We start from the raw sequence: 24670 nt of genomic DNA on the forward strand, positions 1-24670 counted from the left end.
CTTAATTGTAATACATTTTGGAACAACAAGAGCATGGCCATTAGAGTTTTATGGGGGACATTATAGTGATGCTGTGCAAGGTCAGTGGTGGTCAGGGGTGGTCAGGGGTGAGGCTTGGCAGAGAGCAGTTTAGCCCTAGCTGGCATCTTCTCTGTTTATAGAGATCAGAGGTTAACCACCCAGCAGATAATTCCCCTTCCCAACAGCATAATGGATCTTCATGCTCCACACCCTCCCTTCCCCTAACCATCAACCATCATTTGTTTATTGTGCAAATACACAGGCTTATGCTTCCTGAGTCTGACGGAGTGTTGTGCTATTATCACCACCACCGTCCTCTGTGATACCAAAGGGATACGCTGCTACACTGTACATATGTATCTTTTTTCCTTTGTTGCCTTTGAATAGCCTAATTATATCCCTATACAGAAAACAGCTTTGCATGGCTTTGCAATTTTATTGTACAACTGAAATTAATCTTCATTTGCAGTTATTTTCAAATAGATAGTGATGTGTTTCTGTTATAATTTCTGTTTATATAGAGTGCATCTTAGCATAATGCATCTGCAATTGTTGTACGTTCTTACTAGGCTCTTACCTCTTACACATAAAAGACCAGTAAACGCAGGCTTGGGCTGAATTTAACAGTAATGTGTTATACATTAAATAGAATACTGCCTGTTATGAAAGTAATGAGTTTGGGGGTGGTTATGCATGCCTTTTGTCTGAAAAGCCTAGTATAAATTAATTATATGCTGAACTAGCCAAAATAAAACAATTATTATAACAAGGGCCTTTTGTTGCAAACTTATTTTATTGGAGGTACCCCTGAGAGAAAGGATATTATAAAACAGGAGTGTGTTAACATTGCCACATATTGACTAAGAATACAGTTGAGCAGATTATAAGCTTATCAAGGTCATCCTATTGGTCTACCATATTCCCCCCAGTGTGACTAGATTATAAACTACTGTCTTTTTATACTGACAGACAGAAGCACCCAGTCTATCCACTTTGGGGGGGACCAACAACCTAAACAAGGTATCTATTATCTATAGATCCACACTAACAATGCTTGTTTTAATCACATGTTTAATACACGTTAATACACCAACTGTGCCCTCTTAAAGATGGATTTATTAAAGTGCTTTGGATAGAACTATAGTTTCATACAGTTTGTAAGTTGCATATTAGACACTGTAATGCTAGCTATTTTTAGCTTTGAAAGGGGCTACTTTTCAGAGTTGGTTGATGTACAGCCTAATGGTCTTGCTCACTGAGGCATGATTGCACCCTTCTCTATGCGCGCACACACACACACACACCTCTCTCTCACACACACTGCCTGCAGAGTTCCTGGCTGTCTGTAATTAGGTGTAGCTCTGATGACCCGCTGCTCTCTGTTTGCTGTCAGAGTAGTGGGGGAATGATGATAACATGGTGGAGAGGGCTGGGGGGTATACAGTAGGAACTGAATATCTATACATTATACATCTCACCATCTCTCCTCTCTCTGTCTCTGTCTCTGCAGACCAACAAAGGTGATGCCCTGGCCAACCGAGTACAGAACACTCTGGGGAACTACGATGAGATGAAGGAGCTCCTGACCAGCCACTCCAACCAGAGCCACCTGGTGGGGATCCCCAAGAACTCTGTTCCCCAGACCCCCAGCCCCAGCTTCTTCACCGAGGGGGGCCAGAGGACGAGCAACAGGGCGAGCACGGGGCACAATACCACCTCCATGCCCCCTCCGCCCTCCTCTTCATCCCTGACCAGCTCCACCCGGCTGAGCAGCCATCAGAGCTCCAAGAAGAACCGCTCCTCCGACTGGTTGCAGGGAGCCCACTGCTCCAGCAGCACTAGCACCCAAGGGATGGGGGGTAAGGGGGTGGGGGGGCAGGGGGTGGGGGTCCCAGCCAGCAGCAGGGGGAAACACTCGTCCACCCACGAGCAGCAGCAGCAGCAACCCCAGAGACACGAGGAGCTGTTCAGCTCACAGGGCGACGTCGTGGGCCACAAGGGAGACTCCAGCAGCAGCCCCACCTCCTCCACTATCTCCAGGAGGCACGGCGGTGGACAACAGCAGGCCCCTAAGGCCCCTTCGGCAGCCGAGCAATGCGGATACAAGGACAGCAACACTCATGTTATGTCTCCCCTGGAGCAGGAGCCGGACTCCCACGGGTGCAGTTCCCCCATGGCCTCCACCTCCCTGCTGCCCAGCGGCCTTTCCACGCCCACCTTCCCCCAGGGCCTGCATGTAAAGCCCAGTGCCGTGCAGCAGCAGAAGCCCACAGCCTACGTTCGGCCCATGGACGGCCAGGACCAGGTGCCCCTGGACTCCCCGGAGCTCAAGCCTCCTCTGGAGGTGGGGGACGTGGGCTACAGCAACCCAGCCTTTGGCAGCACCACCACCAGCTCCAAGAGCAAGCTGCCCAAGCTGACCCTGACACAGACTGGAGAGGTAGGTACCTGCATGATTCCCTTGACTCTACAGTACACAAACACACACTGGCTTGTAGATCGTCTGGCAGTAGGAAGGGGATAGAGGATCAGCCAGATAAGTTTGAACTGTGACTTTCCCCCTGCCTGATCTGTTTTTCATTGAGTCCTGGCAGAGACTGCGCCTGACATAATGGAGAGGCCTTATTAATAATCAGCCGTTCAGTTCTCCTCTTCTGGCGGCTCCTGCTCCTCAACCCAGCCCGCCGAGGGGCCACAGGGTTAAGGGGCCTTCTTTACATCCACTCCACCACACACGCACGCACGCACACACACACTCACACACACACATCCTACAATCCCTCACTATGAAATTAATCTCAGGTTAATTAAACCCATTTTAATTCACATGGGCTCGCTATACTTATTCATGTAACCAGTTCTGACATATAATTTGTTTTGGCCTCACTTATGGATTGTATTACATTTATAGTGTTTTAGCATTTACCCTATGGTCTTATAGGTTTATGTATAATATATCCTGTATATGTAATACTATATAAACCTTTGTTTTAGCCTACAGATTTTTGGCTTGTTCCTCGCATAATATTGTAGGTCATTGGCTTGTCATGTATACATGATGATGATGAATGCATTATTATTTCTGAACAGTTTACAACACTGTAAAGTAACACTCATCAGTTATTGCGGATAGTTGAGATGAAGTCTTGTTTAATAAGCATAAACAATGCATTTATCCCTCCTTTTAGCCTCTTAGCTTGACACAGCGGACCATCTTAGTCTGGAGTCATTTGTGATCTGAAGGCTTTTCAGTCCATTTGTGTGTCAGCAACACAAGCAGTCTATTGTTGTGACCATTTTAGCCCCGACTGTTTATCTTGTTCTAATGTTGGGAGGCAAGAGATGTTAATTTTCATACCGGGAGAGTTTGTCTCAGCTCTCAGCCAGTGGCGTGCTGGAGAATATTTTTGAACCAGACAAAATGGGCCTGCTGCTTTTGAAAGCTTTGCAGGTTAACACAACATCCATCCTAATGTATTCTCACCATTATTTTAGAAAACTCTGTCCACCTGATTGAAATCTACTCTGTTTAATCCTGAATATAATCAGCCAAGGAGTACTGTCTCTCTCCTCTCTCCCTATCTCCCTCTCTCCTCGCCAGTTAGGACAGTGCATGGGGAGAAAATCACTACATGGGAGGGATCCAATGTTAAATATCCCAAAACAATTATGCCCTTACCATTATAAGACCAGACAGAGCAAAATGAGAATTGTTGCAGATTTTTTTGTACAAAGGCAGCCCAATTCTGATATTTTCCCACTAATTCCACAATCAGATCAACTCTTTTGCCAATAATTGGGCAAAATATCAGAATTGGCCTGCCTGTGTAAACGCAGCCCTAGAGGTATATTATACATCAGCATTCCTCAAAGGAGTTGACTGAGAATTTCATTATGGCTAAGACTAAGATGGCAAGAATGAAGGACCCTCAGAACTAAGAGAGGTCCACTCACCACTCACTCTACTTACCAGTGATAAGGATTCATTTCCCTCAATTATTGAATTAAGTCAAATTCATGATTATTCAAAGTATTTGAAGAATGATGTGAGGTGACCAAGTGATGACTGAAGCAACTGCACATACTGTTCTTTGTGAATTTGGACTTCATTTATCCTGTACCCACTCTTTACCAATCAATCCTCTGCAGCCTCTGGCCTCACTCCTTCCCCCATCATCACTCAGTGGCCAGCCTCGCTAATTGAGCCACTACTGAGATTCTGCCATGTGGGAGGTCAGGCCACAGTCTCCAACAAAGAAATGCATTTGTAGTATTCTTCCTGTTATAGGAGGATGCTGGGAGTGCATGAAATACAGCATCTCCTGTGAGACTTACTCATCTACACACCATGTCTCAGTACAGCTAACACATAAATAAGTAGATAAGCAACAATAAACAAGACTGGCATATGATTGAACAGGTTGACACACGGGCACCCAACCATGGTGCGCCAACCAGCTGTTCCCTTTCTTTAATAGTGTAGTCATAGGCTATTCCCCACTCCAAATTGCAGTATCTCAAATCTTGGAAGCATATGGTGCAGTTACACCGTACAGTTAAGCATGTGGCAGGGCTGAAAACCTGGGGGATTTGGAGAGCTGCTTGTTGGGCCTGGGATGCGGTCAGCTCAGAGGAGAATGGAGATGGATGTTGTTATTGGAGCGGGAAGGGAAGCGGGGTGGGGAGGGAAAGCGAGGGACCCCCTGCACAGCAGAGCAGAGCAGGGCCCAGCTGGGGAGAGGAGATGGGGGGTGGAGTGGGTGGAGGTGAGTGTCATCTCTGCTCGTTCACTGACAGATGAGTCACTCGGTAAGAGAAGAGAAGAGAAGAGAAGAGAAGAGAGAGAGAGAGGGAGAGAGAGAGAGAGAGAGAGAGAGAGAGAGAGAGAGAGAGAGAGGAGCTTCATTTTAAACACGTCTGTCAGGAAAAGAGAAAACATCTTCAAGAACATTCATTTGATTTTGTTTGGCTTTGGTTTGTTAAAAAGAGTAGATTCTATTGAGCTTACTGTCACGAGAGCCCTCTGTTTTGTTGTTGTTTTGGTTACTTATTATTCTGAACCAGGTAGGTGTAGAATAACTAAAGCCAGAAAAATCATTCCAGGCTGTATTCTTTCTCATGTTTTCAAGGTCCCACCTGGATAACCGTTGTTTTAGTGTATGTGGTGATATGCATACGCTTGGTAATTACTCTCCCCTGTCATGGCCGTGTGCTAGAGCCCATCCCTAACACTACACAACCGTTGTTGTTGTTTTAAAGCCTAATTAGATTATCTTATACTCAAGCTTCTCCATCCTTCTCTAATCTTTATACAAGCCGAATCCTCTGAAAAGAGAAGAGAGATATCACTTTCAACCCCCTTTCAAATCACACAGGTGTGGGAGAGGAGACTTCACGGGCGTGAAATGTTCCTCTCATCCTCAGCTCTGCCCCTGGAGAAAATATTTTGACAGGTTGAGTGTACACTCCCAGAGTGATATGGGTTTGTTAAATGGCTTTGGAAGCATCCTGTTAACACTGGGGCTATTGATTAGCGGCCTAGCTGCGTTCGCTGCTCACTCAGAAAAGCTCTGCCTGGCCAGCCTCTGTGTCAGAGAGGGAGTATGAAACATTGACAAGCAGATAACACCTATTGATCCCCCCAAAAAAACTGTTATTGCACCAGGCATTACACAGGTTTTATATAACTAATAGCCTTATCGCTAGCCTCGCTAAGCACAAGATTTGACGAGACAATGAGAGGTTTAGGAGGCGCTGTTCATGATGGATATGGAAGAGATAGAGAGAAAGCATTTGACATATTCAATGCATTGAGGATTTGTTCTTCTCTTTTTCTCAAAGCACTTGAGACATTCATTATTTCTGGAGTGGTATAAGTCTAAAGGTTTGAATATGCCCCTATACATTTTTTTCTCTATTTATTATACTTACCTGAGTGGACTTGAGCTGATTGAAAGGTTTGAAGTGCATGCATTGATAATACTGATAAAGAATAGGCTACAGTCCATATTTTATGGGCAAGGGGCTGGTGGTCTGGAGCATGATGATGTCATTCCTAGAAGTTCATAAGGGCTGTGAATCAGAGGAGGAGACACACAGTCATCTGTTTCTCTGACGTCTGTCTGACTGACTGTCAGCCACCCATCAGACTCCAGACTCCTGTCTGTCAGCTAACTGCCATCAGATAGACTGAGTGCGTGCGTAAGAGAGAGGATGTGTGCTGCATAGCAATGTCCCTGGCCCTGTGTTTGTCTCATCCAGACTGCTAAATGTGGGGACGGGGATTCACTCTCATTAGACTGATAATAGGAACGCATTCACACAGGGCCCTGAGCCCGGAGCAGATCTGTCCTCAGTTTAGCCACGTTTCCCCTCCCACCTACTGATGTTAAAGGCCTTGTTTGCTTTTAGAGAGCCGAAATAAGTCATGCTGCTGTCTGATTTATATTTTCTTATAGCCATCATACAAAACAAAAATGGAGACCCCAGAAATGATAATGAGATATTATTGAAACACATACTACTGTAGAATAATAATAGCATGTTTCAGAGCCAGTGTTTTGGAAAGGCTGGAACAGAAATGGATGAGTCCATTTCTCAGACAGACAGTACATCCCACGCTGACCAGCAGGTTGGCTTATTAAAACAGCCCCTGGCGTCATGGGGCAGAAATCTTTATCTTCCGTTCTGTGGAAGCAGGCTCCGTCTCTCTCTCCCTCGCTTGCCGACTCACTGGACAGACAGGAAGTCAGTTCCAGGAACATTTGATTATGCAGCGCTGCCAAGACTCACAGAGAGAGACGGAGAGGGGTGCGGGGGGGGGAATGGAGAGGCAGTGAGCTTCCCTGGAACAAAGCCTTTACCATCACCCTGAGCTTGAGTCACCCTGCCTGGAGTCTCTAGTCTTTCCTCACAGGAAGCAGTCCTGTTACACACTGGGGTCCCCTCCGTAGGCTGTCAACACATTTGTCATCTCACTCCTCATACTGGGTTTAGGTAGATCATAAATAAATACTAACAAGGCTCTGACATTCATTCTGTGTTATTTTAGCTACATATTCAGTTGTTTTTATTTGTATGGATGGTAATGAACCTAGTATCAAATAATTTGGGATGTCATGAACATTTACTTTGAGCACAGTTTTTTCCCCTCACCCAAATTCACTTGCAGAATTACTTTATGCCCATATTGCTTTTTACTTTGAAATTTTTATCATACATTACACACCAAGCTCACAAACGTTGTTTGCTTGGATTTGGCTTTGAAGTCTGGCTTTTTGCTTTTTGTGAAAGTGTAAATTTAGCTTATTTGTCTGTGTCAAGGTAGAAGTGTTTAATTTTTTATAATGTTGCGTTGAGTGAACCCAGAGACGAACATCGTCCTTACAAGACAGTGTAATTGGGGATGACAAGGAGGTATTGGTCTTCACACAGTCGGCTGGTTTGGAGAGGGAAAGAGACAGAGAGAGAGGCTGTGGGCTGAAGTGTTTTGGATTTGCTGTGAGAGCACACCCTGAGAGATTGGGGTTAAGGGGCTGTTGAGTGAAGAGAGAGTAGGGCCCAGCTCAGCCTTTCTCCTCCATGTTGGATGGATGCCAGCTTTCCTCTCCTTTCATTTATACTGTTTACAGCTCCATTATATTTCATTTGGAGCAACAGGGTTTTACTGTTGCATATCTCGATAACGGTCTGATCTTAGATCAGATTAGAACTACTTTAAACACTACTAAACCATTGATATAGCCCCTAACACTTGATCTTGAACTGACCAGAGTCCACAACATAACAACCTTTATTCAGACATGGCAGATCAGCCTCCGTTGTGGTATATCGCCTGTATTCCTCTCGCTAATGACTCTCTAATATGACACAAATGAAAACAGAAAGGCACTTAGATCAAAGGAGATGTTAAAAACCATATTTACATATAATAATTTATATAATTTAGGGGAAGCCGAGCACATCCGTAGGTGGGCCTGGTGAGAAGAGATGGAAATTGACAGCGCGTGAGTCGTGGGTGAGAATTAGGTCACCCACTAGGGCTCACACACACTTCCTCATTCCTCACCCACTGCGTTTCACCCAGTCTAGCTTGATGGGTTCTTCCCATCCGCCTTTGTATAAAATCACTTTAGATTTAATTTGAGTTCATTAATGCAAGTCTTTGGTACAAATGTACTGATCTAGTGGGTAATGTGGCTAATAAACATAAAAGGATGTGCTGTAACTCAGTCCCGGCAGACCCCTCACAAACAGAGAGGAGGGGAAAACGGGAAATGAAAAGAAGATAAAAAAAAGCTGAGATGAATATCACAGTGTAAGAATGGATCTGATCAAAGAAACCTGGAGGTTGAAATGGGTTATTGTGCTTTTTCCTCCATATATTCTGTCCTGTTCTTCTTCTTCTATAGACTTTGTTCACAGCTTAGTGTCTGCACAGAATGTACCGTGCTTTAAAAATCTATATCTGCTTTTTGTGCTTATTCTTTATATGCTCAGAACTATCTGACTATGTACAAAGCACCTCAAGGCTTTCCATATAAATTGTCCTGTATTGTATACCATTCATTGAATCACAGCTTTATATGATTCTGAAAAGTAAATACATAAACAACAACTTAAAACTTGATAGTAAGACTACTTTGAATGATTCTCAAAGGGGCACGTCAAATAGAAAAGTCCCTCTTTATACTGAGGTCAAGAATATGTGTTGACAATATCCTGATAGAATATCCTCTACTCTACTCTGCTCTGTGAATGAAGACTGGAGTGAACCTGCTGGTCAGAGACAGTGCACTCTTTGAAAGTGAACAGCACTTGTTCACAGTCCACTCTAAAAGACCCTAACTGAACCTGCTCACCGGCTAGGCGACCCTCCAGGACTGAACAGTGTCTTCAGAAGGTCTCTTCTCTGCCACATCCCCAGACATAATGGGATCCATTCCCTCTGTGGAGCCACCCAAGCACCAGGCACGCCTCACCTTGTCCTCCAGGACGGGAACCTGGGAGAAAAATGGCCGCCCCCTCCCTCCCTGTAGAGTAAACCCTATACCCCAGACAGGCCTTAATCAGGAGATACTGTGGGGTCCTCTCTCCCCAGACGTGTCACCCGCACGGCCGACCAGATTAACAGACCAGATAAGGCTGTGTCCCAAATTGCACTGTATTCCATTTATAGTGCGCTACTTTTGACCAGGTCCCTGGTCAAAGATACTGCAATATATAGTGAATAGGGTGCCATTTGGGATGCACAAAAGAAGCTTCCTCTCTTCCTCTCCCTGGAAAAAGAGACAGTTATTAGGAGGCTTCCCTATTAGAAGTAACAGCTGGGATCATTTGCATAATACCCATCAGAAATCTTTTTTTTCAGGGCTGTTTGTCAGGGAGGGGAAAAAAAACAACAACAATGAAAGTATTTTCATAAGTGCTGCTAGAATCATAACCTGTTTACACATTTCTGCTGCTTCTTATTGAAAAACCAACATAGAACTTGTATAATACCATTCCTACTCATCGGTCAACTGATTTAGGAAAGTTGAGATCTGGTCGACGGGAAATGCCTAAATGATTTGAAATGAGAGCATGACTAGATATTAGGTTTGTCTGTGTGTGTGTGTGTGTGTGTGTGTGTGTGTTTGTGTGTGTGTGCGTGTGTTATTCATCTGAGCTTTTGTTTCTCTCTGCATGCTATCTGATGCTCATTATTTCCTTGCTTGTCTGAACACCTTTTTTTGCTCCGCGGTTAAGACAAGGAGGAGTTTAAATAAGGATCCCTAAACTCAGCCGCATTCAGTATCCAATGGATTATCATAGCATTAGTTCACACTCTAGGGAATTGGGAGGAATCAGTGGATCACATTTAAATACTGAAATAAATATTACAACAAAAAAGTACAATATCTTTAGATCAGAGAATGGACGGGAGGAAGGAAATCAAGTTGGATGTTCATTCCCGTGGGTGAGGGAGTGGAAAGGTGGTTTTAGCTTGCGAGGATGAGAAGAGGCTGCAGTCAAAAGGTAGTTTTTTTATTTATCTGAGGTGGGGGGAGTGGAAAGGGTAGATTTGATTCCATCTGGTCCTATTAGCCCCAAGCTATAGTCGTGGTTGGTTATCTGTTACGAAAGATACCCAGTGCTACTCTCTGCCGGCCTCTCAGAAAACCACAGCATGTTTGAATATTGAATTAGAGAATTTCTGCTTGACTTCCCCATGGCTCGGAGGTAATACTGCGTTGCAAAGCACCCATACATGAACAATGATCTAAGGGCTCATCAAATGCTTCCCTCCCTCATCTCCTCCCCTCCCCTCCCCTCCTCTCCTTCCCTCCTCCTTTCCCTCACACCACATGTTTTCTGTTAGTTTTAGCCCCTATAAATACGGAGCGATGGCAACAGAACACAATTACACTGTGGATTTAGTGTGCTGTAATTGCAGGGGAGCGTGATAAACATACATTCTCTCATAGAGCCAGCCCATCCATCCCACCCATTCACCGTACTGGGGACTAGGAGAGGTCACTCTTGTGTTATCTATATAGTAAGCCCTACACTCACCTCTGAACAGTATCTCACTCCCCTCACTCTTCATCAATCCTCATTCCTTATATGTGGAATACTTTGTTGTCTCTTGGAGTTACAGTGGGGAAAAAAAGTATTTAGTCAGCCACCAATTGTGCAAGTTCTCCCACTTAAAAAGATGAGAGAGGCCTGTAATTTTCATCATAGGTACACGTCAACTATGACAGACAAATTGAGCATTTTTTTTCCAGAAAATCACATTGTAGGATTTTTTATGAATTTATTTGCAAATTATGGTGGAAAATAAGTATTTGGCACCTACAAACAAGCAAGATTTCTGGCTCTCACAGACCTGTAACTTCTTCTTTAAGAGGCTCCTCTGTCCTCCACTCGTTACCTGTATTAATGGCACCTGTTTGAACTTGTTATCAGTATAAAAGACACCTTTCCACAACCTCAAACAGTCACACTCCAAACTCCACTATGGCCAAGACCAAAGAGCTGTCAAAGCACACCAGAAACAAAATTGTAGACCTGCACCAGGCTGGGAAGACTGAATCTGCAATAGGTAAGCAGCTTGGTTTGAAGAAATCAACTGTGGGAGCAATTATTAGGAAATGGAAGACATACAAGACCACTGATAATCTCCCTCGATCTGGGGCTCCACGCAAGATCTCACCCCGTGGGGTCAAAATGATCACAAGAACGGTGAGCAAAAATCCCAGAACCACACGGGGGGACCTAGTGAATGACCTGCAGAGAGCTGGGACCAAAGTAACAAAGCCTACCATCAGTAACACACTACGCCGCCAGGGACTCAAATCCTGCAGTGCCAGACATGTCCCCCTGCTTAAGCCAGTACATGTCCAGGCCCGTCTGAAGTTTGCTAGAGTGCATTTGGATGATCCAGAAGAGGATTGGGAGAATGTCATATGGTCAGACGAAACCAAAATAGAACTTCTTGGTAAAAACTCAACTCGTCGTGTTTGGAGGACAAAGAATGCTGAGTTGCATCCAAATAACACCATACCTACTGTGAAGCATGGGGGTGGAAACATCATGCTTTGGGGCTGTTTTTCTGCAAAGGGACCAGGACGACTGATCCGTGTAAAGGAAAGAATGAATGGGGCCATGTATCGTGAGATTTTGAGTGAAAACCTCCTTCCATCAGCAAGGGCATTGAAGATGAAACGTGGCTGGGTCTTTCAGCATGACAATGATCCCAAACACACCGCCTGGGCAATGAAGGAGTGGCTTCGTAAGAAGCATTTCAAGGTCCTGGAGTGGCCTAGTCAGTCTCCAGATCTCAACCCCATAGAAAATCTTTGGAGGGAGTTGAAAGTCCGTGTTGCCCAGCGACAGCCCCAAAACATCACTGCTCTAGAGGAGATCTGCATGGAGGAATGGGCCAAAATACCAGCAACAGTGTGTGAAAACCTTGTGAAGACTTACAGAAAACGTTTGACCTGTGTCATTGCCAACAAAGGGTATATAACAAAGTATTGAGAAACTTTTGTTATTGACCAAATACTTATTTTCCACCATAATTTGCAAATAAATTCATAAAAAATCCTACAATGTGATTTTCTGGATTTTTTTTCCTCATTTTGTCTGTCATAGTTGACGTGTACCTATGATGAAAATTACAGGCCTCTCTCATCTTTTTAAGTGGGAGAACTTGCACAATTGGTGGCTGACTAAATACTTTTTTTCCCCACTGTAGATATTTACTTCTTTGCTTTTTGAATAGATGCGAATGACTATGAGTTATCGGTAACACTGAAATGGATTGGATATCCCAAAGCCAGTCAAATATTGCAAAACAACTATTACACACATACTATCAATGAACAAATGGCAAATACAGACCACATTTAAGGTTTAACATTACATTACGCTGTTGGAAATCTGGGCTCAGTCAATTTAATGCAACAGAAAACCCTGAGTCCCTAAATTACTGTTCCCTCTCCGCCATCCAAGTGTGGTTCATGCCTCTTGCCTGGAAAAAAAGAAACACTTAATGGCTCTAGGTATTGCAAAACAATACACAATGTGGCCTACTGGTAGCTCTTTAGTCTTTTTAATTTATTTTTGATACTCTGTGCTGTCGCTGAATATCTGTGGTGGCTTGTAATAAAATACCCACTGTGCAATTTTGTGAGAATGTCAAGCAGAGCATGACCAGATATGCAAATTTAACACAGAAGAGCCAAAGTGGAATTTTGAGTATTTCGCATCTGCAGAGGCTGTTAAAGGCAGTTTAGAAAACCATGAATATATAATACAGAGGTGGCCCGACCGGAGGCAAAACCCTATTTATCAGCTGGGAGAAATAGTTTGTTATTTTGGTTTCAGATATTTTTTAGGGAGAGAGAATGAGAGTATAAAACCGAGAGATGTACGTTGCGATTAGATCCGTATGAATGACAAAGGGATTTGGAGGGTCTCGGTGTGGCGCTTGCTGTGAGGGTGAAGTCTTCTGACTGGAGCCCCATGAATCTATTGAGCGTAAATATCAAGGTCAGATCATCCCTCAGCTACCATATACTGACTGAGATCCTGGAGACAAGCTTATACACTCTGCTTCTCCTACCTCCAAGTGTGTGTTCAGGCTCTGACTTTCTCGGCAGTTAGGTGTGTATGTGTTTGTTTGTGTGTGTGTGTGTGTGTGTATGTGTGTGTGTGTGTGTGTGCGTAGCTCATGCACTTGTGTGTGTATGTGTGTGTGGTCCTCTGTAGCTCAGCTGGTAGAGCACGGCGCTTGTAACGCCAAGGTAGTGGGTTCGATCCCCGGGACCACCCATACACAAAAAATGTATGCACGCATGACTGTAAGTCGCTTTGGATAAAAGCGTCTGCTAAATGGCATATTATTATTATATTATTATTACAGTACTGTGTGTGTGTGTGTGTGTGTGTGTGTATGTGTGTGTGTGTGTGTGTGTGTGTGTGTGTCTGTGTGTGTGTGTGCATGAGTATGTGTTTGTGTGTGCATCCATGTGTCTGTTTGTGTGTGCATCCATGTGATGTGTGTGTGTGTGTGTTTGTATAGTAAGTGTGTCTGTGTTTATTTCTTGTCCAGTCAGAGCAGTAAGCAGGAATTGATGACTCAGGTAAACTGGCCTGTTTATTGACAGTGAGAGTCCTTAGTCACTGAGCCAAATCTAAGACGTGATGGATGATGCTTATTACTGGCTGTCTGCTCATGTTTAAATGTAGCCCTGGCCCTGCCGATGGAAACACAAGCCATAAGTCTGTTCTGGGGTCAGTTCACACCCCTCTGACCACACTCAGTTACCTCTGTGCCCCTTCAATAGCTCTCCATGTCACCCCAGCCTGCCTTTTGCTCGCTATAACACTTTAATTGGAGATTATGTAGTTGAGATTGAGCTATTAAGAAGATTCTCAGCTGGATTTTCTCAGAGCTTACACGGTTTGCGTTTTTTGCGTCAGTGCTTTACACATCAAATCCGCTTGGTTTATGGAAATCGGCATTGTGTTGGCTGAGGAAAGAACTGTTGGAGGAAGAATCAGTCTGGTGTAGTAATGCTCATAGAGATCCTATAATTCATAGGATTCTATAACTGTGAGTTATAGGATCTCTATGAGAATGCCATCCAACAGATAGGGGTTATTTCCTCCAGTCATCATATACATGTTGATTCAACATACAATTGTAAGGCAACCAGCAGCAATAGGATGTTGCTGAGCAAACTCACAACAAAAAGTTGGTGTGAACATTTTGTTGAGCAATGCTATTGCAGCTGGTTGCCTTATAATTGAATTGAATGTAAACACAATTGAATTGAATGTACATCTTTTTTTCTTTTTTTTTTTACAGTGTAGTTTGCTGTAGTGTAGCCTATCTCCCCCATCTCCACCTAACACGTACACAGAGCGAGACTCCCCAGAGGAAGTATTGATGAGAATTCTCTCTCTCTCACGTGTGTACTCTGATCTCCTGGAGTGTGTGTGCGAGCACGGTGGTGTGAAATACTACAGTGCTTGTGTGCAAACACACATGGAAATAATGAATGTGGGGGTAGCTAGCTGCACTGGGACCATGCTGTGAAGGACTACTGATCTGACATTGGTTCAACTTCTGTCTGACCTTTACTTCACTGATGGGTTCAGGTGAGAGATTAGCCAGAGGTCACTTCCTGAGATGACACTTCCTGGTCACTTCCTGGTTTAACCTCACTTCCATTGCAGACTCACGCTGAGTCATGTGTTAGTGTTTTGGAATTGTAAGATAGCCAGTTGTAGTGAAATCCACAGTGGTACAACATTACTGTGAGTCACTCTTTTCCTTTTGCATGCACATCTGTGTTGTTATTGTATAAAATGCAGACTGTAAATCGAAGAAAGATCTAATTCAAATGTCATATGGGGTACATGCATGCCTTACAATCTTAGAGCCCTGTGCCCATGTATCATGCGGGAGCAAAGTGAATTTTGAACTCAAAGTGCTTCTACAGTATGCTATTTAGTACTCTAAGATATTTTATTTTAGCTTGTGAGTGCTAGTTAATGGTGTAATTTAATGAATGTGTGTATGTCAGTGAGAGAGAGAGAGAGAGAGAGAGAGAGAGAGAGAGAGAGAGAGAGAGAGAGAGAGAGAGAGAGAGAGAGAGAGAGAGAGAGATAGAGGGTTTGTGTGTCTGCCCTCTCTCGGGGATGCATGTTCTTTTGCCTCCTCTGTTTGCAGAGTAGTGAAGTAGTGTTCAGATGTACCGTGGTCTTTAATGAAGGTTTGAATATAAAGTGACAGAGTCATCCATTAGCTGTGCATGTAACTTCTCTGGCCCCACTGTGTGCTGTATGAGAGCCGAGGAAAGACGAAGAGAGATAACGTACACATTAGGCCCCACATGTAAATTGCATTAGCTAATCAAAATACCAAGTGGATCTATGCTCACAGAGATAAATTATTTCAAGGTTATATGATTTTTTCTTGGCAAAAGGAATGAGTTGTACAATAGTTTAAACTTTCAATGTACATTACAAAATGATTGTTTACCAGTTGCTTATGCTAATTAATGATAAAGGATTTATGAAGTCCTCTGGCTGCCGAAGCCCCGGCTCCGCCCTCCTCCTCTGTATTAGCCGTATCTTCACACACACAGATCCACTTGTTCCATCCTTCCATCTGAGGGAGAGAGGGGCTTAGAGAGAGAGAGAGAGAGAGAGAGAGAGAGAGAGAGAGAGAGAGAGAGAGAGAGAGAGAGAGAGAGAGAGAGAGAGAGAGAGAGAGAGAGAGAGAGAGAGAGAGAGAGAGAGAGAGAGAGAGAGAGATGGTTTAGTCCCGTGTAGCTCAGTTGGTAGAATGATTTAGTCCCGTGTAGCTCTGTTGGTAGAGCATGGCGCTTGCAACGCCAGGGTTGTGGGTTTGATTCCCACGGGGGACCAGTATGAAAAAATGTATGCTAACTCACTAACTGTAAGTCGCTCTGGATAAGAGCGTCTGCTAAATGACTAAAATGTGAAAAAAAATGAGAGAGAGATACAGAGATGGAAAGTTGGGGGTAGGGGTCCTGGGGAACCAGGGAGCTGACACCACTGTTGTGGTATCAGGGGGACCTCTCTCTCTCTCTGCCCCTCCAGAAACCTCCAGCTCAGCCAGCGTGGCCAGTGGCGGTGGGGTGTCCTGACCTGTCCCTACTGAGGTCTGGAGCATGTTCCCGCTTGCCACAGGACAATGACAGCTCCCACAGCCACCGCCAGCTGGCCCCGGGCCACTAACCACAGTCATACAGCAACAATTGTGGCTGTGAAAAGACAAAGGCATGCAGCCATGCACTCATGTCACAGTGCTACACTGTCAGTTGGTATTTTTAAAGTGATTGTCAGCTCCAAAGCCCTGGGTGGTTAATTGTGAAATGTCACCACTGATCATTCTCATGTAGAGGGGTTAGATCTGGCCTATCATGTACTTCAACTCAATGAATTGAGGGAATGTCTTAGAGAAAGGGCCAGTGTTGCACGTGTTCTTACTGCAGCCTGCAGTTACACACAGTCAATCATGTACTGTAGCAGTCTGGAGTATCTCCTTACTGCAGGCTGTGATGGCTGCAGCCTGCTTCATGTAGTCTTAGCTCCCCGATTACAGACATATGGGCCAGAAACCGGAGAGGTGCAGTGGTGTGATTCTCCTCAGGTTGAGTTACAGGGCTGTGCACCTGTCCTCTCCTCTCACCAAATGACTGGCTGCTCAGGTTTCAGCTCTCAGCTCTGGTCAGGACGAGGGTGGAATGACAATGTGCACAGCCTGCGGGTAGTACCCCAATTGCCCAGGGCTTCAAACCCAGACCACCATTGCTCGGCTATACCATGGTGGCCAGAGCGCACAGTGTTTCTACACCAACCTGACCCAGACCCACCTATTCTCAACTCTCCATGGAGAAGCCTGTTGGTTGATTGGGTCTATGTTGCCAGCTGGATGGTCCTCATCAACATTTCATTCATGGCATTTGTCAGCTGTAACTATGTCCTTACCCAGGCTTTACTGTAGACCAGTGCCATATTGTCTGTTTGTCAGGGCTGGGTTTTTATAGCGCTCAGTCTTGTCTGCCATCAGTCACAAGCTCAGATGGTTCAACCAGTCCAGTGTTACACAGGCTGCCTTGTTGCCTCTCCTGATGATTTGTTTATGTCTATATCAGGTTAATATTGTCATACTATGCACCTGCTCCACCTAAAGGGATGAATATAAAAGTCATTTATATAACTGCAAAGCAACATTATTGTTATTATCAATTAATGATAATGTGTTTAGTTATAGATTACTTCAGTGCTGGATGTATTCAAGTGAATACTAATGTGTATTTGTTACTATTTCAGTTGGGGTCTTGATGTTTAAAAGAGCAAGATTATCCCACAGGTTGACATGCTTATATCTTTCTCTCTTAGATCCATAAAAGTGCCAATAGATGAGATACCCAACATACTGTAGATCTAACATCGGTGACGTGTGAGCTCAGAACAACAGCAGTTTGTTATTACAGAACACATGATCACCGTTGATGCTGTGTTAGCATGAGAGCAGGGTGTAGTATGAGAATGTGTGTCCCCTAGCGACCTGTTTCTCTGACACCTGATGGCCTTACTTTTCTCTGCGTAGGGATTAACACAGAAGGTAGACCGAACCGCTGCCAGGTCAAAGGGTTTAACATGCAGGAGGAATAGACCTAACAATGGATTTCGTTTCATCTGAGAGTACGCTACAAAAAGCCATATGTCAGATGCCAGTATAGCCTCTCAGTCAAACTAGCAGAGGGATGGGAGCTGTTTGTTGATGCTGTATAACACTCATTTATGACAGACTGATGTTGTGTTATGTGTATATAGCTGTGAGGTTTGACCTGTGGGTGTTTGGGCATGGCCTAATGGTAAGGAGATAATTAGCTGTAGTGATGAGCCACTGAGATAGGAAAGTGGGCGGGGCCAGCAGAGAAAGGTGACTCCTCGCGGTTGACATGGAGCCTGTTGACCCTGACGACCAGGCAGGGCGAGTCGCTCAATGAACTCTGGCAGGTTTACCCAAGCAGATCAATGGCAGTTAAACTCTCTGTGTTGGCTGCTTCTGCCATGGCCTTGGCTGCAGCCAGGCAGTCGGAGGAATAGCAGAAGTGAGTGCCTGTCCGTGCCCTCTCACGGCTACAGCGGTGTGTAGTTCTCTCGCCCACTCTCCCTCTGCCGCCATTGGTGCAGAGCTGTGCAGGGGCAAGCATACATAAGCAGCACACAGAGTGAGAACCACACACGGAGGGACCACACACATAACTACACAGAGACAAACAAACCCCCTACCAGGGAGAACCCACACATTTAGCAGGAGCTATTTCTCCTCTCTGTTCGACCTGTCAATCACACTCCATTCTCTTCCACCGCTCATGCAGGTGGCAGGCAGGGAGGAGGAGGAAGCGCTTCCGAGCCAATTAATTATTGTTGTGAATTTCCCCAATCCTGGAGATGGTATCAGCTGCAAAATTTCCTCCACCACAATTACAGTGACTGCTGCGAACTATTCACATTTATGAGGGTGCTGATTTAAATGATCAGAGACATTAGTAATTTGTGTCTCTAAGTGGGTTTTGATTTCCACTGAAGACACAGGCACAGGGGTGACGTGAGGAGGAAACTGGAATTAAACAACAACAGTGCACACAGGCTGGCTGCTAAAAGCCCCAGTGCCCTTGGTGGAGACAGATAAAGCAGTCAAGACTCTGAGTAGCTCCTCTAGGCTTTACACACTTGCTTGTGAACCCATGTCTCATGCTTTTGTTATTTTGTAATTTCCTAACCTGTGGTATCCTTTAAACCATAGCCCAGTCTGTTTTATGATTTATAGAACCCACTGGTATACTGCAGTTAACCAAGTAACCACTGGGCTTTCAAGCTCCTAGCCAGGAAAAACATCTTACATTCTTGTTGCCATATAGTATTTTCCTGTTGGTTTCAAGCTCAGAAAAATGGGAGGGCCATATTTTATAATTCACTGATCCTCCATCAAAAAGAGCCTGTCTATCTCATGGGGCTTATTTGGTCCAGCCCATTGGTAAATTAGTGGTTGCCCAATGTTTCTATAAGGCTGCAGTGCAGGTCCCTCTGGGTCTCCATGCACTAGTCCAGTTCACTGCTCTCCCTCTTCCCATGATTATCATGTTGAACCACAGATAGTGTTTAGAAGACTCGCTCTTGAACTTGGAAACAAATTAGCAAATTACCAGCAGAAATGGGATATTACAACCTCCACTGGCGTAATGGTCATTGACTGCCGTATAAATCAAAACATAATTATGGCTGGGGCCCCGACTTCTTCATTTGCATAAATGCTCATAAGATGGGGAAATATTATGTTGTACCGAAAATAAATAAATAAACAAAACAAAAAGTGATGAAGCAGCCGGCACACAAATACCTCCCTGGCGAATAACAGTGAATTCATCAAACAGATGTTATTGCCCCAGCCCCTGTGTTGGTGGCCATTTGATGAGGCTTAAAAAAAAAGAAGAAATACCTACTGCTAATGGATTTCGCACAGAGAGCTTCGGGGGGCTTCGGGGAGGGTGGTGGATGCTGTCACAGTTCACACACACACAGTGGTGCTCCTGTGTGCCTGTTTTCTGTACCCCCCTGTCCCTCACCCCCCTCACTCCCTCACTCCCTCACCCCCTAGCCCCAAATCACCAGTGGATCCCGCTGCCCCCACAGAAATGTCAGCCAAGACATACGCTGTTGGACAGTTCATGTGACCAAACAAGGCTGTCACCCATGGCGATATAGGGAAAAGCTTGAATGGATTCCTGGGGAAAGGTAACCCTGCAATTGTCTTTTTGTTCCCCCTTTTTTTCTTTGATTGACATAATCAGAATGTGACACTTATTGTTCTTGACAAAAGATAATGATGCTGTGAATGATGATTTGTGATATCAGTGATATGGTGTCAGTCTAGCTACCTGAATAGAACAACCACAATAGCTGGCTAGTGCTACTCACAGTATACTGAAGTGTTTAGATGACTTCCGTGCTTTAACTAAATACAAGGATGTCACACATTAGAAATAAGGCTAATGTTTCAGCTAGCCGTATTCTATTGCAATTATATGGTTCAGTAGCAATGATTATAGTTATTTTTCAATCTCCCTTTCTGAAGTTTTGGTTTGCTGGCTCCCTCATCATATCCTGCCTGGGCATAATGGGCCAGTCTGGTGGAAAACGGATGATAAATGGAGCTGGCAGGGGCTCATAGATTTATTAAATTTCTATCAAACCCTGTAACAAAAAATCTGCTTTGGTTAGGAACGGGCTTAGATTTTTAATCAAAATTCATGAGTCCCCGATTCGTGGTTGAACAGGCCCGAGGAAGACTTGAATCGAAGACTGATTAAAGAAAATAAAAGGCTTATTTGAAGTAATTTTTCAATGACGCCTTTTAATTGGATGTTAAATCAAATTCTTATCTGCTTTCCCGCAGATAGCGTTCTATATGGTGGTAGCATGGGTGTCACTTCCACTGTAACCGATACTCGGAATAACAATGACTTCACACTTCCACACTCGGCGAAGGATGGAAGGCAGCGTGAGTGGCTGCATGGGCCGACTGATTAAAAATGCAAACGAATGGGGTTGGATTTATTTATTTCTGCTTCTCAAGCTGTTTGTGAAATCCTTCAGGAGGGGAGACAGACAATGTTGTTGGGGGAAGGGTGTTGGACAGTTTTTTTTTTTTTGGGGGGGGGGGTGGTGTCTCATTCTGTGATGTGAGGAGTGGAGTACATTCTAGTAGTGGCTATATGGCTGCCAGCTTATCCCAGCCACTAGTAATGAGACTGGTCCTTTGATTACTTAAAACCTGCTTATTCCAGTTTACTGTAGATACACATACATCCACAGCCTACACACCCATCTTATAGATATTGTACACTACTTCAGTGCATAAATGCTAACTGCACAAGGGCAAGGGAAAGCGCCCTCGCTGGGTATGTCTAAGCTGCTTGCAGGTCATTTAATTATTATTTTTTTTGATGCGGTTGGTGTTGAGGGGAATTTAGATTTGCAGCAGTAATAATATTTAACTACAATGCCCTCTGTGGTAGAGTAGTGTCTTCTAAATGATGATTCTGTGGAGAGCAGAACAGGGCTTGTTCCAGACTCAGTTGTTCTCTAGTCAGGCCTCGGAGGAAGCAGAGGAGATATTTCATCAGCCAGTGATTTAATGCCATTGTGTTTTATAGCAGCGAAGTGACACTGCATCACAATGACCTAAAAACATATTGTGGTCTCTGAGCATTTCTGTCATCTTCGCCATAAAAATGCAGCACCTCATCACTTTAAACCACTGCCGCTCTTAATGGGAAAAAGTTATGTCTTTGTCTGTCCTGCAGTTCAAGGATTAATTATTCCGTTTAGGATGTCCACTGGTTCTGTCTGGACTCCTCAAGGGTGTAACTCTCTCTGTGTGTGTTTGTGTGTGTGTGTGTGTGTGTGTGTGGATGTGTGTGTGGATGTGTGTGTGTGTGTGTGTGTGTGTGTGTGGATGTGTGTGTGTGTGTGTGTGTGTGTGTGTGTGTGTGTGTGTGTGTGTGGATGTGTGTGTAGTCTGCCTATGTGTCAGTAAGAGAATGTGTCTCTCTAGATGTGCATTTGTTTGTCAGTGATTGTGTGTGACTAGCAGACATCAGATGCAGGTATTTGTGCCGCACCATGCCTCAGGGGGATCCTGGTATACATTAGTTAGAGCTGTAGCTACAGGCCTCTGGGCTATCTGTCAATGCAGGAGAGATTTGGGTTAGAGCCAGGCTCCTGTCATGTCCTACTGGTGTCCCCTGAGACAGTCTACAGGCACACTGGCATGCTCTCACACAGGTCCTCTCTAACGGTTACCATAGCGCACAGAACAGGACCCATATACAACAATTCATCTTTTCCAAATACAACACACCCAACATTTACACTAGGTTCAAAAAATAAAAAATAAAAATTGCTCAATACTGTCATGGTTGAATGAGTTTCCACCTGATCCTGGCTGACCTCAGGTGAGACTTAGGGGTCTGTGATATTGTCTCAGTTTATCATGTTTTTGTATCTAAAAGAGTTAGTCCATGATTGTGGTCTGATTTGAATTTCATTGATTTTATTGTTCCATTGAAACAGCATGTCCTCACCGCCTGAATCCCATACATATCATAATGTTGTTCAAGGCTGCTCTATTCATTAGCTCGTCTGCTGTATCTCTAAGTGGGTGTTGAATTTTTATTTTGGTTGCGGTGCCGGCATGCACACCAACACACTCACGTGTGTGCACGTGCGCGCGGACAAACACACACACACAGAGCACACGCACGCGTGTGCACGGACAAACACACACACACACACAGAGAGCACGCACGCACATACGCACACACACACAAAGCTCTCAAAGGGCACTACTATGGAGATCAATCCAGCATTGTAATTATTCACAGAAACAAAGCCAAAATGGTCAGTCCAAAAAATAAATAATGTGTTCAAGTTAAATGAATAATTGAAGGACAAAAATAAGTCAAAGGTCAAGCACTGAATGATTCCTGAGGGCCCATATTCCTGCATGCGATTTACTGCTGGCTGGCTGACTTTGTTTTGTGTTGGTGTGTAGTGTGTGTGTGTGTGTGTGTGTGTGTGTGTGTGTGTGTGTTCCTGTGATACAGCAGCGACTGGCTCCCTGGCTCGTTACATTTTCGTTGACTGTGAGAATGCAGAGAAAGCTTATCTGTGCCCGCCATCCATGTGGCTGGCTGCCATGCTGCTCACGCTCCTGTTGTTGGAGAGTTCCTGATAAAATATTTGTTCCCCTCTAATTTAGCACATTATTGCCTTTCAAAAGGGCCTGTCTGAGGCAGAGAGGGGCTGGGTTGACTTGGCTGTGCTCAGGGCCTGGACTGGGGCAGAGAGGCTGGTGAGTACTAGAGGAGGTTCAAGAGGTCATGGGGTAGTGTGGCTAGAGGGTTGATGGAGGGAGGAGAGTGGAAGAGAACATTTAATACAGTGGTAAGAGGTTATAAAGTAGTATTAAGAGGTTGGAGGTACAGTTGGTTGAAGGTACAGTTGGAGAGCTTGAATGAAAGGTAGAGGACTGGAATGTAGGTAGAGTAGAGTTCATGTAATTTACAGTTAGTCACCTGTCATCATGTTGTCCTCTCCACAGTAAGACCAGTGGGAGCAGTCAGCCATTGGGTGAACCCAGGAGCCTCATTTGAATACATGGGTAGTCAGTGATGTGGAGCAGTGTGGTGTGCGTGTCACAGTGGCCCTCCCCCTCTCACTATGCCTCTCCACTAGATAAATATTAATTGAAGTCAGGAGCCATCAGTAATGCAGGCTTGACAGCCGACAAATCAGAGGACACAAATGCCCTCTGAGACAAGTGCACACAATACCCCATGTGGTCCCACTGCTCAAAGTCCCTCAACGCTGTTTATAAGCTGGGCTGCTAAGATAATGTGTGTGTGTGTGTGTGTGTGTCTGCATGTATGGAAGAAAAAACAGCAGTAGGCATGATATCACAGTTTGGTGAGGGCCATATTTGTATAATCCAGTCTCTAGTTAGTGGTATTTGGAACAATCATAATGTTTGAAGCTCTCTCCTCCCCATGTGGCTATCCCTTTGCCAAAGTTCTGTTTTCTCCCCTAGTTTACGTATTGCTCTTTTTTGTCTCATAAAGTGAAGCTGCAATCTAACTGTGGCCAGCTGCCTATAACTATAACTGGACAACTCACAACCACATCTCTGCACAGTTAATTTGTCTAGGTATCTGAGTAGCAAGGCAATAACAATAAAACTCCTCATATATGTACAATTTGTAAGTCGCTCTGGATAAGAGCGTCTGCTAAATGACTTAAATGTAAATGTAAATGTACACAATGACGGTGAATATTTCCATGTGTGTGTGTTAGTGTTTTCTGCTCATCTGTGTCTATCCTCACTAATATATTTTATATCTCACTGGCTTGCTTTCATCAGCCTAGTTTCCTCTCCCCAGAGGACTCTCTAAGAACACAACAAAGCACCATTGATTTACCTGCACCCACGTAGCTACACACTGTAATCAAAACTTTAGCAGCTTCACACCTTTAAAAACAATCCTTTGATTTGATTAAATGGAAAAGATATGGAAACAAAGGCTGTGTGTTAAAGTCTAATGACAGCTAAATGTGATTGTTTTATAGTTCCATTGATATTAGCTACAGTAGTCTTTTGTAACTGCCCGTGATTGGCCATATCGTCCCGATAGCAATAGAACTTAAGCTTGTTTTAACTATGCATCGTTCCTATAATGACCGAGTCATTTAGCAGACATTCTTATCCAAAAAGTTGGACCCGTTCCGAAATGGACCTAGGGCTTTCCTACCCAGACCTGATATGCATAAATAAATGTTTGAAATATAGAGATCCGTTCTGAACAGACCAGAGGACAACTAAACCCATTCCGTATAGACCTGGTCGGATCCAGACCCGGTCCGAGTGAGGGAAGCAGCAAAAAATTCTTATTTTAAGCTACTTTATTATTCGGGTACAGGTGGATCTGTGAAGACCTCTAGTCTGAGACATTTGGTAAATAACAAGCGTTTTCAAGTGCAACTTTAGTAACAA

The 24670-nt window shown here is 44.3% G+C and overlaps 1 protein-coding gene across 1 annotated transcript in view; it reads left to right on the forward strand.

Annotated features, from left to right (window-relative positions):
- aff2 (AF4/FMR2 family, member 2) overlaps positions 1-24670 on the forward strand; it is a gene marked incomplete at its 3' end in the record, with an annotated part of 168969 nt that overhangs the window by 42300 nt on the left and 101999 nt on the right. The window contains exons 3-4 of the mRNA XM_084150056.1: positions 991-1041; positions 1532-2461. Coding sequence (XP_084006182.1) covers positions 991-1041; positions 1532-2461 — 981 coding nt within the window. The remainder of the gene's footprint in view (positions 1-990; positions 1042-1531; positions 2462-24670) is intronic.

Source organism: Coregonus lavaretus (genome assembly GCF_964263955.1).
Source record: "Coregonus lavaretus genome assembly, chromosome: 32".
Lineage (NCBI taxonomy): Eukaryota > Metazoa > Chordata > Actinopteri > Salmoniformes > Salmonidae > Coregonus > Coregonus lavaretus.